Below are 13,427 nucleotides of genomic sequence, written 5' to 3' on the forward strand. Positions count from 1 at the left end.
GGTGGGCGGGATCGGCCCAGCCTCTACGTGATTGGCAGCTGCACCCCGCTCCAGTATTCTTGCCTGGAAAATCCAGAGGACGGAGGAGCCTGGTAGGCTGCAGTCCATGGAGTCGCTAAAAGTCGGACACGACTGAGCAACTTCACATTCACTTTTCACTTTCCTGCATTGGAGAAGGAAATGGCAACCCACTCCAGTGTTCTTGCCTGGAGAATCCCAGGGACGGCGGAGCCTGGTGGGCTGCCGTCTATGGGGTCGCACCTTAGCTGCAGCAGCAGCAGCAACCAGGAAGCGCCAGGAGGTGTCCGGGAGAGTGGAGCCGGCGGGTTGGGCATCCAGAGGAGGGCCCTGGACGTCCTAGCGCAGCGCTTTCCTTATGTCTTCTCGAGTTCCCGTCGTTTCCATCTTTGTTAACGACCTTCTTTCTCTCATTCCTGCCGACACTGAGCGGCTGGGAGGACCCAGGCCGTGTAGCCGACTGCGAAGATCAAATCTGGTTTTCAGAAGTGGAATTCTCACAACTTGAAACATTTCCCTCGTCTTCCTAAAGATTTCATTTAGCAACTGGAGAAAGACAAGTGTTTGTAAAAGACACTATTTTGGAAGGGAAAGTGTAGAGAAGCCCTTTAAAAAACACAGAGGGCTCTTTTTAATTGTGTCTCGACTTAGCTGAAGTGTGGGATGCTGTGCAGATATTCTGTGTGTCTCCAGTGCCTGGTACAGAAACCTTCAGTATTGGTTGGATGAATTGAAGCAATTGTGCATAAAAGAGGAGGGTAAAACGGAATGTGGCAGGTCATATTAGGTATTGAATGCATGTGAGCATGTACAGTGACTCAGTCGTGTCCGAATCCGACTCTGTGACCCCACGGGCTGTAGCCCTCCAGGTTTCTCTGTCCTTGGGATTATCCCGGCAATAATACTGGAGTGGGTTGCCACTTTTCCAGGGTATCTTCCCCATCCAGGGATGACCCACCGTCTCCTGTGGCTTCTACATGGGCAGGCAGATTCTTTATCATTAGCACCACCTGGGAAACCTGGGTATTAGATAAACCACCTTATTTTTTCAAATGATATTCACTCTCCTCTGAAGCCTTGTTTTGTTAAACTGCATTTATTCAGCAAATATTTACCGAATGCAAGTCTGGGGATTGCAGGTTTTGATGAAGAACAGAGAGTTGTTTTCTACACATTACGTTTGAGATGTGCGTCATACATCCAAGCAGAGTGGTCAGGTAGGCAATTGGATTTGCCAGCTGGGAGCTTAGGGGAGAAACCAGGGGTGGAGATACAGCTTACATTTAAGGGAGTCATCAGAGTCTCTATGGCGTTCACAGTGGTGGGTGAAACGGTGTCAATGACAGAGTGCAGACAGAGAAAGGCCAAAGACCAAGCGTCAGGGTATAGGGAGATAAGGTCAAGCAAAAAATAAGGAGCCATAGATAAGGTTGAAAGAAAGCCAGGAGTGTGGGGTCCTGGAAGCTCCATAATGAAGCATTTCAAGGAGACAGCTGGCAACTGTATCAAATGCTGGTGACAAGCAGAGTGAGACAAAGGCAGAGAATTTCCTGTTGGCCTTCACCAAGACGATGGATGACCTTGGTTACAGATGTCTCAGTGGTGTGGATTGAAGAAAAAGAGGACGTGTGATGGTGAATACCGGAAGACATAGGAAGGAATTTTGCTGTGAAGAGCTATAGATAAGCATTTGTTGACTGGAGGCAGGGATGCGGGGATCACTATTAAGTGATGGCGTGATCCAGTAGGAGGTGAATGAATCCAGAGAGGTGAATGACACATAAAGGAAGAGCTGCAGACAAGAGGCAATGGCTGAAGAGAAGTCCTTCCTGCGGTTGGGAGTCCACAGTGTTGCCCAGAGGCAGGGACTTCTGCCAATGGGATTGTCCGTGTGGCAGTACAGAGTCAAGTAGATTTCTAAATGAACTTAGCTATTTAAAGGATGAGGGGAAAAAATATTTCCAAATAATAACTATACCATAATTGGTTTATTTAGTAAATTCTAGTTTTACAAGTTGAATTTTCTGCTACTATGAAAAGCAGCTCAGTTGGAAGTTTGCTAATTTTTTAAATGAGCTAAGCAGTCTGGTCAATTTTAAAGCAAATAATTAATCCTCGTTCAAAACCAATGAAAAAACTACTATACTTTAAAAAACATTTCATTCGTGATGCAAATGTAGAATTATCGTGTAGGGGACACAACTCATTAGACGAGATGGTTGGATGGCATCATCAACTCAATGGAGATGAGTTTGAATAAACTCTGGAAGATAGTGAAGGACAGGGGAGCCTGGCATGCTGCAGTCCGTGGGGCCACAAAGTCAGACACGACTGACTGAACAAGACAAGGGGAATCTGCCCCCATTTTTTGATGGTAATGTCAACACAGAGGAAGATGTTCATAGAGGTTCCACTTCTCCTTTGGGTGACAGGTAGGACTCCCTTCTGAGGTGAGCCACGGTCAACTAAGTCACTTTGGTCGATGAAATGTGAGCAGAGCTGCTGGCTCCATATCCAGACAGGGGTTTTGAGAGCCAGTGCACAATTCCTGATGGTTCCTTCCTTCTGTAGTGATAAACTAAAATGAATGTTTACAGGAAGTTCCCCACCCTGTCTGCAGGAGCTGATGATAGCGCCTTCCTGCTGACTGGCATCAGACACAAAGCACAAGCGAGGAAAAAACTTGAAGCCGTTGCGATTTTGGGGGTGTCTGTTACACAGCACACTTCCAGCATATTGAGTGCTAACAGATGGTGACCAAAAATACCAGCAAGTCCAGCAGATGTGTCTGGAATGATCCCTGGGTGGGTGATGGGGCCCTTCTCTGCAACAGTTAATGACAGGAAGACCATGAGGAAGGAGGGGTTTCCTTGTCTGGTGAACACTGAGTTTGAGAGGCTTGTATCCAATAGGCCAGGAATCATCAGCAGATTAATGAATGGAGAGATCAAGAGCAGAGAGATTGCCTGAGGGCAGGTGGTTAAGTAGAATGAAGAGAGAAGTTGGCTGAGGTCCCACCCTAAGGAACCCTGACATTTAAGGGATATGCAGTTAAAGAGGAGCTCATTTATGGTAGATTTTCCTTTAAAATCTTGAAAATGATACCAAGGGTTCACATGTATTTCATTCTCTCAAGGTCCTGAACAAAAGGCAGAACTCTCAGTGCTTTTCCAGGGACATGACTGTCTGCCAGACAAGAAAAACAGTCACCATTTACCTGAGGCAATGGAAAGAAGTCAACCTCTTTTTCATCAGATTCTACTGCAAACTGGCATTTCATTGTAAACATAAGTCTCCTTCCACCCATATTATATTGTTCTGTAGGGGTTGTAGAGTAAGTGTGGAAGCATATTCAAGGGGAAAGAGATATGCTGAATGAAAACAAGAGACACGGTTTGGAGATGTCCATTCCCCACCTGGGTCAACTTCCCCATGTCCCATGTGAGCAGCTGTTTGATCCACCACATACTGGCCAGCTCTGCACAACTCATTTCCAAAAGACCATCTATTTAAGAAACTCAAAAGCCAAATCCTGAGTGTTTCAGTGACCATAAGGAAGCCAGTTCCCCAACATCTCCTCGGCTGAAGAACACTATTTTATACAGGGAGTGGGGTGTGAGGAAATCAGGGTCCTCAGGCAATGAGGAAGGGGAGTCAGGGTCTGTAAGGGAGGGGGTGAGCAGTAGGGAACGCCATTTCAGGACTTGGACCACATGCTACTCCTCTATCAGGGACACAGGCACCAGAGTTATGTTTATAAACACTTTATTCAGTTCATTATAGCGGGTGAGTTCCCAGCTAAACACACAGATACACAAGTGGGGTATTCCTGGGTTAATGCAGCAGCCAGTGGGTTACATGGGACCAAGCACCAAAGCTGCAGAATCAGACCTGGCAGAGACCTGAGACGAGGGTGGGCCACTGTCCAGACACTAACTGCTGTCCCCTTCTCCCAGCAGGGCACACCGCAAGGCACATCTTCAACTTCATACCATTGCACTGATGTCAGGGGAACAGATGTTAAAGAAGTGGAACCTGGGTCCTGATGCACCTTAACTGCTGTCGCTTTGTACGTCACCAAGTAGCATGTGAATGAGACTTTGTGAACATTCTGGTCACGGTGAGCCCCAGGGTGCTAAGACTTCTTTCCCCCTCGGTGCCTCCTTGCCTCTTTTCATTCCTACCTGACTTCTTGACCTTAAGCCACACACTCTGGTGTCCAAAGTCTCATGTACACAACAAAAGTCTCTCAGCTGACAACACCTCTGCCCAAAGCAGAGTCTCATGCAGAAAGTCTGTGACGTCAAAGAAAGTGTCTCTTGTTAGCTGTCCCCTGGGAAGAGGGTCATCTACTCTGACCAATGCCTAGTAGAAAGTGAAATTTACAAGACAGATTTAGACAGTGGAATATGGATCACAATTAGAAACAAACTCCAAGAAGCTGTTGTCTATGGAGACTGGGCCAGAAAATGACCTGTCTACAGACAGTCTCAGGTGAAGGCTACAAAATTGCTGCTCACATATTATTAGAAACATACTGGAGCTTACAGCTGATCATCTGCAAACTGCTGAGTAAAACGCCTCCCACAGGTAGGAGACGGTCAGCATCGAGCTCAAATCTTCTCTAAACCTCAGGAAAAATGCTAAATCGGAAGGGCAGTTGCAAGACCTACACCCTTTCAAGGGCAAGAAAGGCCTGCCAGGATGTCAGAAGTTCACACACAACATTACAACTTTAATTCTGAAGGGCACCTTGAGTTCCACTGGTCACTTTTCTGAATTTATCTGGCAGGAACAAACTTGATGTCTGACTGGGATTTAACTTTTTGGCAAGATAGAAACTTTGGTCACAGCCATCGTTCTATAAAAATGTTTTAGAGAGGTTATTATTTCTGATCAAAACAGTATTTTTAGCAAGTGATACATAACAGTAACAAGGAAGTAAACATCTTCATATCTAATGTAAGAGCAAAAACTCTTTACCAGTATCTTATTTTAAAATACAGCAAAAGTCAGTAGTGTCTATAAACAGTAGAGAGTTCTGCTATAGGGAATCAGAAAAAGAGCAAAATAAGGCACAGATTTGTGTTAGGCAGTGGTGTTCTTTCTGGAAGGCACAAATTGGAATCTGATTACCCAGAGGTTTAAAATGAGGGTAATGTCATATGATGAGGACAGTTAACTTGGAACAAATTTCCTTAACTGCAGTCAATGGCAATTAACCAGACAACATTACTGCTAGGTTATAACACTCTGCAACCGAAGAAGTCCTCTCCATCAGCCCATTTGTAAATCTGAAAAGGCACTGTGCAAAACGGAGGCTGGGCTGACCACGCTTCTAGTTTGGAGTGCATATTACAAAACAAAGGCACGTCTCCTAGGAAACAAACTTTACAGTCACTAACAGAAAAATAATCATTTTAGACAGAACAGTAGGCGAGCTTGATAATATAGCAGGTTCTAAATCAAAAGTCTTGAAGAGGTTTCTTGAACAGCAGGCTGGAGTTTCACTGGTTCTTCAGGAAGATATACTCCACACTAACAAGCAGAGGAGATTTAAAAAAGGAGAGGGGAGCGGGGAGAATAGTTGTTTAGTTTTTCAGTGCAAACACAGAATAAACATCAAACACTACAGTCTAAGTGTGAACAGAAATTCAATTTCTGGCCAATTTCCTACTAGCAGCTTCTCTACATTTTGTGGAAGATTAGAGGAGGCTGCCAAAAAAAGGATCCAAGACACATTTCTTTAAATAGTTCTCATGTTCTCAGCTACTAATGCCAATGGGCTGTTCCGATACTGTCTACAGTAGTACTAATGGTTATAATAATAGTATTAATGATAGTGTGGGTGTATATTTGTTCCTTTATATAACTATTCTTATTATATGCCAGGCACCATCCTAAGCACATTTTATATATTAACAGCTTTGTCCTCATAATAAACATATGAGATAGGTACTAGTTATTATTGTCCCCATTTTATAAATGAGGAAATTGAGGTTCAGAAATAAGAAATTACTTGTTGAAGGCCACACAGCTGGATGGTAGAGCAGAGTGGATCAGAAGTAGCCCATGCTCTTCATCACTAGGCTGTACTACTTCTCATGAAAGGAAATATCTGATGAAAGTTATACAGAGATCAAACTTATGGATCAGGACAATGTTTATGTTGAAAATCTCAGATTCAGCACTCAAGTATTTACAACACTTACTAACGAAAAGGAAAACCTTTGGGATACATTAACATCTCCAAGAGAACTTTTATTCTGAGCTGTTGTACATGGAGTCAAATGTGAACAGACAAGACTTTCTGCAATGAGTTTGGAGCAGGAGAACTCACCGACAATGATGATGATGATGATGACCACAACGGTGATTCCTATCGCCCACATCTGTAACCAAACATATGTCCACTTCACATTCAAACCCAGAGATTAACGTGCCAACTGAAGAGTATCATTTAGTATCATTCTAGTCACAGAAGGAGAAATTAAGGTGCCCACCCATCCCAAATAGTCATAATTATTAAGGCCTAAACTTAATGTCCTTATTAATGTTCAGATAGGTGCTAACGCTCACTATCTGCTTTTTTATAACACGTTCAAATGATTTATGGTCCTAGATAGGCATCTGTCTGTGGATACACGGATTAAGCCTGTGTCAGGTATCAGAAAGTGTCACTCTTCAACCCAGGAAGGGATGTGACTGCGGCCCACTTCTTTGGCAACCACGTGAACTCTGCTTTGGGCCCTGCTCCTCACGTGGTGCTTCCTGCTTTTCTGTGGAGTATGCTGCAGCTCTCCAGCACCTCTTTCCTTTTACCCTGGAGCCATTTGCACCTGCATGCAAACTGACCTTCCTGTTCCAGCCCTCTCCTGTCTGTGTGCAGGGCTGGAAGGGGCTGCAGTCTGTGACTGATTCTGGACCTGCTTGTTTCTACAAACTTCTGAAGGTCAGCCACAAAGCATGGAGCATTCTCAATTGTGGGGGCAGAAAAAGGATATGTAGTCAGAGTTTTAGATTCAAAGTCAATGCAAATTTCTGTGTGGGAAGTCAGATTCATCTCTAAGGCTCATGAAAGTCCAGTATTTGTAGCCTTTGTCTACCCCAAGACAAGACGGTGACTTGATATAAAGACCAGTTAAAAGCGAAGTACCTTGCAATTCTTCCACCAGTATTTTCTCTTCAACTTGGCAGCACTTGTTTCAAATTGGGAGGCTCCTGCTTGTAGCGCATCTGCACGGTCATCCAACTCAGAGAGCTTCTGGTCTCTTTCCAACACTTTATCCACATTGACTCTCATGATGTCCACCACCTGATGAATATGATCACATTCAGGTACAAGTAAAGGAAAGAAAAACGCAACTCATCAACGAAGTTTACTGGCATTTTTTTTTTCCAGGTCAACTCTTTACTCTTTTGAGTCAAACTTTCAAAAAAGAAAAAAGGATTGACTGTTTCACAATAAAAACACTCAGCAAACTAGGACAGAAGGGAACTTCCTTAACATGTTACAGGGTATCTGTGGAAAAACCCACAGTTAACATCCATGCTCAGTGGTGAAAGACAAGGAGGCCCACCTTCAGTACTGCTGTTCAACACTGTACTGGAAGCTCTGGCCAGGTAGGAAAAAGAAATTAAAAAGCATCCAAATTAGAAAAGCTTCCTGGTGGCTTCCCTGGTAGCTCAGCTGGTAAAGAATCTGCGTGCAATGCAGGAGACCTGGGTTTGATCGCTGGGTTGGGAAGATCCTCTGAAGAAGGGAACGGCTACCCACCCCAGTATTCTGGCCTGGAGAATTCCATGGACTCTATAGTCCATGGGGTCGCAAAGAGTTGTAAACGACTAAGCAACTTTCACTTTCCTTTCAAATTAGAAAAGAAGTAAAATAATCGCTGTTTGTAGATGATTCCACGTACAGAAAATCCCAAAGAATCTACCAAAAAACCCTACTAGAGTTAGTAAACAAACCCAGTACAGTTTTAGGGTACAAGATCAACAGCCAGAAATTAGTGTGCTTCCATAACTAGCAATGAAAAGGAAATTAAGAAAACAATTCCATACAATAGCACCCCCAAAAATAAAATACCCCGGGATAAATTAAACCAAGGAGGCCAAAGACTTGCATGCTGAAAACTACAAAACACTGCTGAAAGGAATTAGACCTAATGAAATGGGAAGACATCCCACATTCATAGGTTGAAAGACTTAATTAACAGTGTTAAGATGGCAAAACTCCCCCTAGTGATGTACACATGTATAGATTCAATTCAATCTCGATCAAAATTCCAATGGCTTTTTTTTTGCCTAAATGGAAAAACTAGTCCTCAAATTCATATAGAATTCCAAGGGGCCTTGAACACTCGACACAATATTGAAGAAGAAAAACAAAACTGGAGGAGTCACACTTTTGAGCTTCAAAACTTGGTGCTTAGATAGCCACATGCGAAAGAATGAAATTGGACCCTTACCTTACCTCACGTGCACAAATTAACTCAAAAAGGATCAATGACCCAAATACAGAGCTGAAAACTATAAAACTCTTAGAAGAAAACATAACTCTTTACAACTTTGGCTTTGGCTATAGATTTGACCCCAAAAGCAAGAGCAACAAGAGAAAAAAACAGATAATCTGGATTTCATAAAAATTAAAGTCTTTTGTGCTTCAAAAGACTATCAGGGATATGAAAAGCCAATCCACAGAATGGCAGAAAATATTTGAAAATCATATATCTGACAAAGATTTAACATCCAGAATATACAAAGAACTCTTTGTTAACCAACATTAAAAACAGACTACCCAGTTAAAAAACTAGTAATGGTCTTGAACAGACATTTCTACAAAGAATTTATACAAACAGCCAACAACCACATGAGAAGATATTCAGCATCTCTGGTCAATAGGAAATGCAAATTAAACCCACAAAGAGTTACTAATCCATACTCATTAGGATCAGTTCAGGATGGCTATAATCAAAACAGTAGAAAATAACAAGTGTTGATGATAACGTGGAAAAACAGGAACTCTTGGACATGGCTAGTGGAAAGGCAAAACAGTGTAGCCACTGTGGAAAAGCTTGAAAGTTCCTCAAAAAGTTAAATATAGCATTACTATGGCGATGGTTTAGTCACTAAGTCATGTCGACCCTTGCGACCCCATGGACTATAGGTTGCCAGGCTCCTCTGTCCATGAATTTCCCAGGCAAGAATACTGGAGTCGGTTGCCATTCCTTCTCTAGGGGATCTTCCCTACTGAAGGATTGAACCTGCATCTTCTGAATTGCAGGTAATCTCCTCCATTGCAGGCAGATTCTTTACCACTGAGCCACCAGGGAAGCCCTTAGATACATAACCAAGAGAAATGAAAACAGATGTCCACATAGAAGCTCACATGAAAATGTTTATAGTAACACGATTCATAACAGCCAAAAGGGAAAAACAACTCAAAAATCTACCAACAGATGAATGGATAAACAAACTGAGGTATCCATCTGCAATGGAATACTATGCAGCTACAAAAAGGAATGATGCACCGACAGACGCCACAACTAGGATGAATGTCGAACAAATGATGTGAAGTTAAAGAAGCCTGACACAAAGGCCACGCATTGTATTATCCCTTTCATATGATACATCCAGCAGAGGCAAAACCACAGAAACAGAAAGTCAATTAGAGGCTACCACTCTGGAGAAAGAGGGAATGGGAAGTGATTACTAAATGCCTACAAGGTGTTCTTCAGGTGATGAAAAAACTGGAACTAGACAAAAGGAATGGCTGCAGGGCATTGTGAATACACCAAATACCACTGAATTATACACTTTAAGGTGGTTATGCAAATTTCCACTTCAGTTAAAAAAAAACTCTCTTTGGTAAAGGAAAAGTACCAAAGGGAAGGAGGAGATCTGTGTCTACCTCTGGCTAATTCATGTTGAGGACTGACAGAAAACAGCAAAATTCTGTAAAGCAATTATCCTTCAATAAAAAATAAATTAATTTAAAAAATGTAAAAAAAAAAAAAAAAAAAAAGGACCCAATTTGAGTTTGTAAGTAAATAGAAGTTTCATGGAAGATGGAATTAGAACGGGTTTCTTAGCATGAAAATGTAAACAATTCAGAATTTAGTTCATAAACAAAACCATCGGACCAAAATATTGCCATAGGATTTAACAATGGGATCTAACATTAGTTTAACTCTGCTTTTTAAGATAGCCTAATGCAGAAAGACCAACACAGCCTTGCTTAGCTATGATGGCTTTTGAAAGAGAAGGTTAAAGTGAAGGTGCTCAGTCGTGTCCGACTCTTTGCAACCCCGTGGACTGTAGCCCACCAGGCTCCTCCGCCCATGGGATTCTCCAGGCAAGAATACTGGAGTGGGTTGCCATTTCCTTCTCCAGGGGATCTTCCCAACCCAGGGATCGAACCCAGGTCTCCCACATTGCAGGCAGACGCTTTAACCTCTGAGCCACCAGGGAAATACGAGCCTGAATTTCTCAAATAGTCTTCCATTGTAGGTCTGCGTGTATAGGGCAGAAGAAAAGACGCTCTGAGGGCCTCCCAACCTAACATTTCTACAAACATAGATCTGCTGGGTTAGAGCAGTTTTCCAGCACCTGCCTCTTGCACAGTACTGGATGGCAATTGACAGAGATTTGCTGGGCTGGGTAACTGGTAAAAAGCATCCTGATGAAAAATCTGGTCAGAAGGATTCATCCTGGCTTCTGCAATCTACAGACCTCATCCTTAAGATTTTATTCTTTTATAAAGCAGTTCTTTTTTCTTCTCTAATGTTTAATTTATTGTGGCAAAATATACATCACCAAGTGATTCTTGGGAGGGATGTCCTCAGGGAGAAGAGCCTGTACTTTAGGTGTGTGATTTGGTTAAAGGAAAACAAGCTTGAAACCAGGAGGATGTGACTTCTCAGAAGCTTAGAAAAGGGGTCCCAAACCAGTAGGGGACAAATTTTTGTTACAGTTAGGATAGTCCAAATTTACTTTACGTTCACACTTCTATGATACTTTTCCTAAACAGAATTATTCCCAGAGTGTTCTCATGCTGGCTTGTAATTCAGGTTTTCCACATTTCAGAGCAATACCTCATCCACTTGATTTTGTGTCTGCTGAAGTCTTCTACTACTGCCAGCGGCAGCGCTTGAACCTGCAGGTGCATTTGTAGTCCTGAAACATGTAAAGACACAGGCAAGAGTAAGTTAGGATTCCAAACACATTTCTGTTAAGTATGCGGATATTTTCCAGGACCCTCAGTTAGAAATTTCAGAACTAAAGCAGAAAATGAACATCTTTTCTGCAGCAATGAACAAAGGTTCTAAAGACATCTCTTCTAATTCCTCTAAAATTTCAAAGATTCACCCACATGTTAAAAGTGACTGAGGTCTAAAGTGAAGGTTTGATAGGCTCTCCTTTGTATCACTGAAGCATCTGATCCTCACATGAAAGTCAAAGTGTTAGACATTCAGTGACCCCATGCACTATAGCCCACCAGGCTCCTGAGTCCATGGGATTCTCCAGACAAGAATACTAGAGTGAACTGCCATTTCTTCCTCCAAAGGATCTTCCTGACCCAGGGATCAAACCCAGGTCTCCTGCATGGCAGGCAGATTCTTTATCATCTGAGCCACCCGGGAAGCCTGATCCTAAGATAGGTAGATGCTATGTTCCCATTTTTTTTTTTTTATTACTTGTTTTAAGGTATACAGCTACTTAAATGCACTCAGTACTCTTCTGATCTTTTCACTGTGGCAAGAACTGTCTTCAGAGTGGTGAACAACTACAGAACACCCTTTTTCCAGTACAGAGAAATAGACTCACTTAGAGAAACAGAGTGAGGAACACTAGGATGCAGGGAGTGGGGGTGGTGTGAGTGGCAAAGATAAGATGAAGCAAGGCTCCCTCTCTTGAAAGGTACTTCTTTTAACATCCTCATTGAATGCTTTACTTTTCCCCCAGACAGATCTTTTTTGAGCACTCTGGCTTGGAAGTCCTAATTGCTTCCATGACTTGGTTGGCAGTACTTTTGATTTTTCAGAGATACCTATATACAGTCTTGCCTACAGCCTTGCCTTATCCTACAGATCCTTCCTATGTCTTAGGTCTCTTCCCTGTGTCCTTCCTACAACACCCACTGATTCATTGATTCAACAGACAGTTAATTTTATACCTACCATGTGTCAAAGATTAGGGATGCAGCAGACCCCAGCAATGCCCTCAGAGTTTACTGTCTGATAGATAACAGCAAAGGGTCATGTACTATGCATTTGCTGCAAGCATTTTCTCATTTAGTCCTCAAAACTCTTTGAGGGGGCACTACTACTATTAACCTCATTTTACAGAAAACTAAAGGTTTAGAAAGTCGACACCACCGGCTGCACTGGAGCCTGTGTTAGACCAGGTTCTGTTTAATTCTACGACCTAGATTTTAACTGCTGCGATCATCTGGCACAGCAGCCTCAAGCAGGAACCCTCCAGAGGAGGGGTGACCCTAGTTCCGGGAGGAACCGTGGGAAAGCACCCATTCCTTTCTCTGTAGGTGAGCGACGAGCAGGTTGAGGCGGGGGACAGCGGGTCTTTGTGATTCCTGACCCTTAGCGTTCTCTGAACTGTTACCACGGGAAATTCCTGTTTTCAAGGGCCACTACAAGAATGCTTCTGCTTAAAAGGAGAAGGCCCACAGCTCTGCGCCTGAGTCCACTCAAACCACAGGTGCTTCAAGACAGGGCGGAGGTCCTTCTTCCCCTTGCAACTTCCGGAATCCAGCCCAACACCAGGCGGGGAGCAGGCGCTCCAGGACGAGGGCTGCAGTCACAGCACCCCTCGGTGAACTTGGGGGGCAAGGTGGGAAAAACAGGACGGGGAGGGGAGGTCGGAGATGAAGCAGGGCTGGCGGTGAAATTCTCCCTACCTCTAGGAAACCCCGGCTGCCCCGCCCTCACCCGTTCCGCGTCCGCCCGACTGCCGTGGGGCCCTCAAGGGCGGCCGGCGGGGCCGCAGTGCCGACCTGGCCCGTATGCAGCCCGCACTCCCGGGGGCCGCCGCCCACCCCTAGGCCTTGGGAGCCCCCGCGCATATGCGCGCGCCTATGCGCGCGGGGAGCGCCCGCGTCCGAGGGGCGGCGGGCGGGAACCGGGCCGGGCCGGGGTCCCAGCCGCGGGCCGAGGTCCCTCGGGCCCTCGGGCCCTCCGCGCCGCGTCCTGTCACTCACATTTTGGCGGCGGAAGCAGAGTCTCAGGATCGGCTGACTGGCGTTGCGGGACCGGAGGCCGGGGACCTGGGACCTGGGCGCGGTGCCGGCGGCGCAGGGGCGATGACGTCATCGGGAGGGGCTGACGGGGTGGGCCGGGCGCGCGAGGCCGCGAGGGTCGCGCCGGAAGGGGGCGGGGTGTGTCGAGGGC

General features: G+C 44.5%; 1 protein-coding gene across 1 annotated transcript; it reads right to left on the bottom strand.

Annotated features, from left to right (window-relative positions):
• Positions 1–3,766: 3,766 nt before the first annotated feature.
• On the bottom strand, positions 3,767–13,353 carry VAMP3 (vesicle-associated membrane protein 3). The gene is made up of 5 exons (XM_010849940.1): positions 13,238–13,353; positions 11,115–11,196; positions 7,175–7,333; positions 6,359–6,410; positions 3,767–5,556 (listed from the first exon to the last, which is right to left on the bottom strand). Coding segments are annotated over exons 1-5 (315 nt in total). The 5' UTR covers positions 13,240–13,353; the 3' UTR covers positions 3,767–5,536.
• Between the last annotated feature and the right edge of the window lie 74 nt (positions 13,354–13,427).

The sequence above is a fragment of the Bison bison genome, unplaced genomic scaffold (assembly GCF_000754665.1).
Source record: "Bison bison bison isolate TAMUID 2011002044 unplaced genomic scaffold, Bison_UMD1.0 scf7180017864289, whole genome shotgun sequence".
NCBI classification, from domain to species: domain Eukaryota; kingdom Metazoa; phylum Chordata; class Mammalia; order Artiodactyla; family Bovidae; genus Bison; species Bison bison.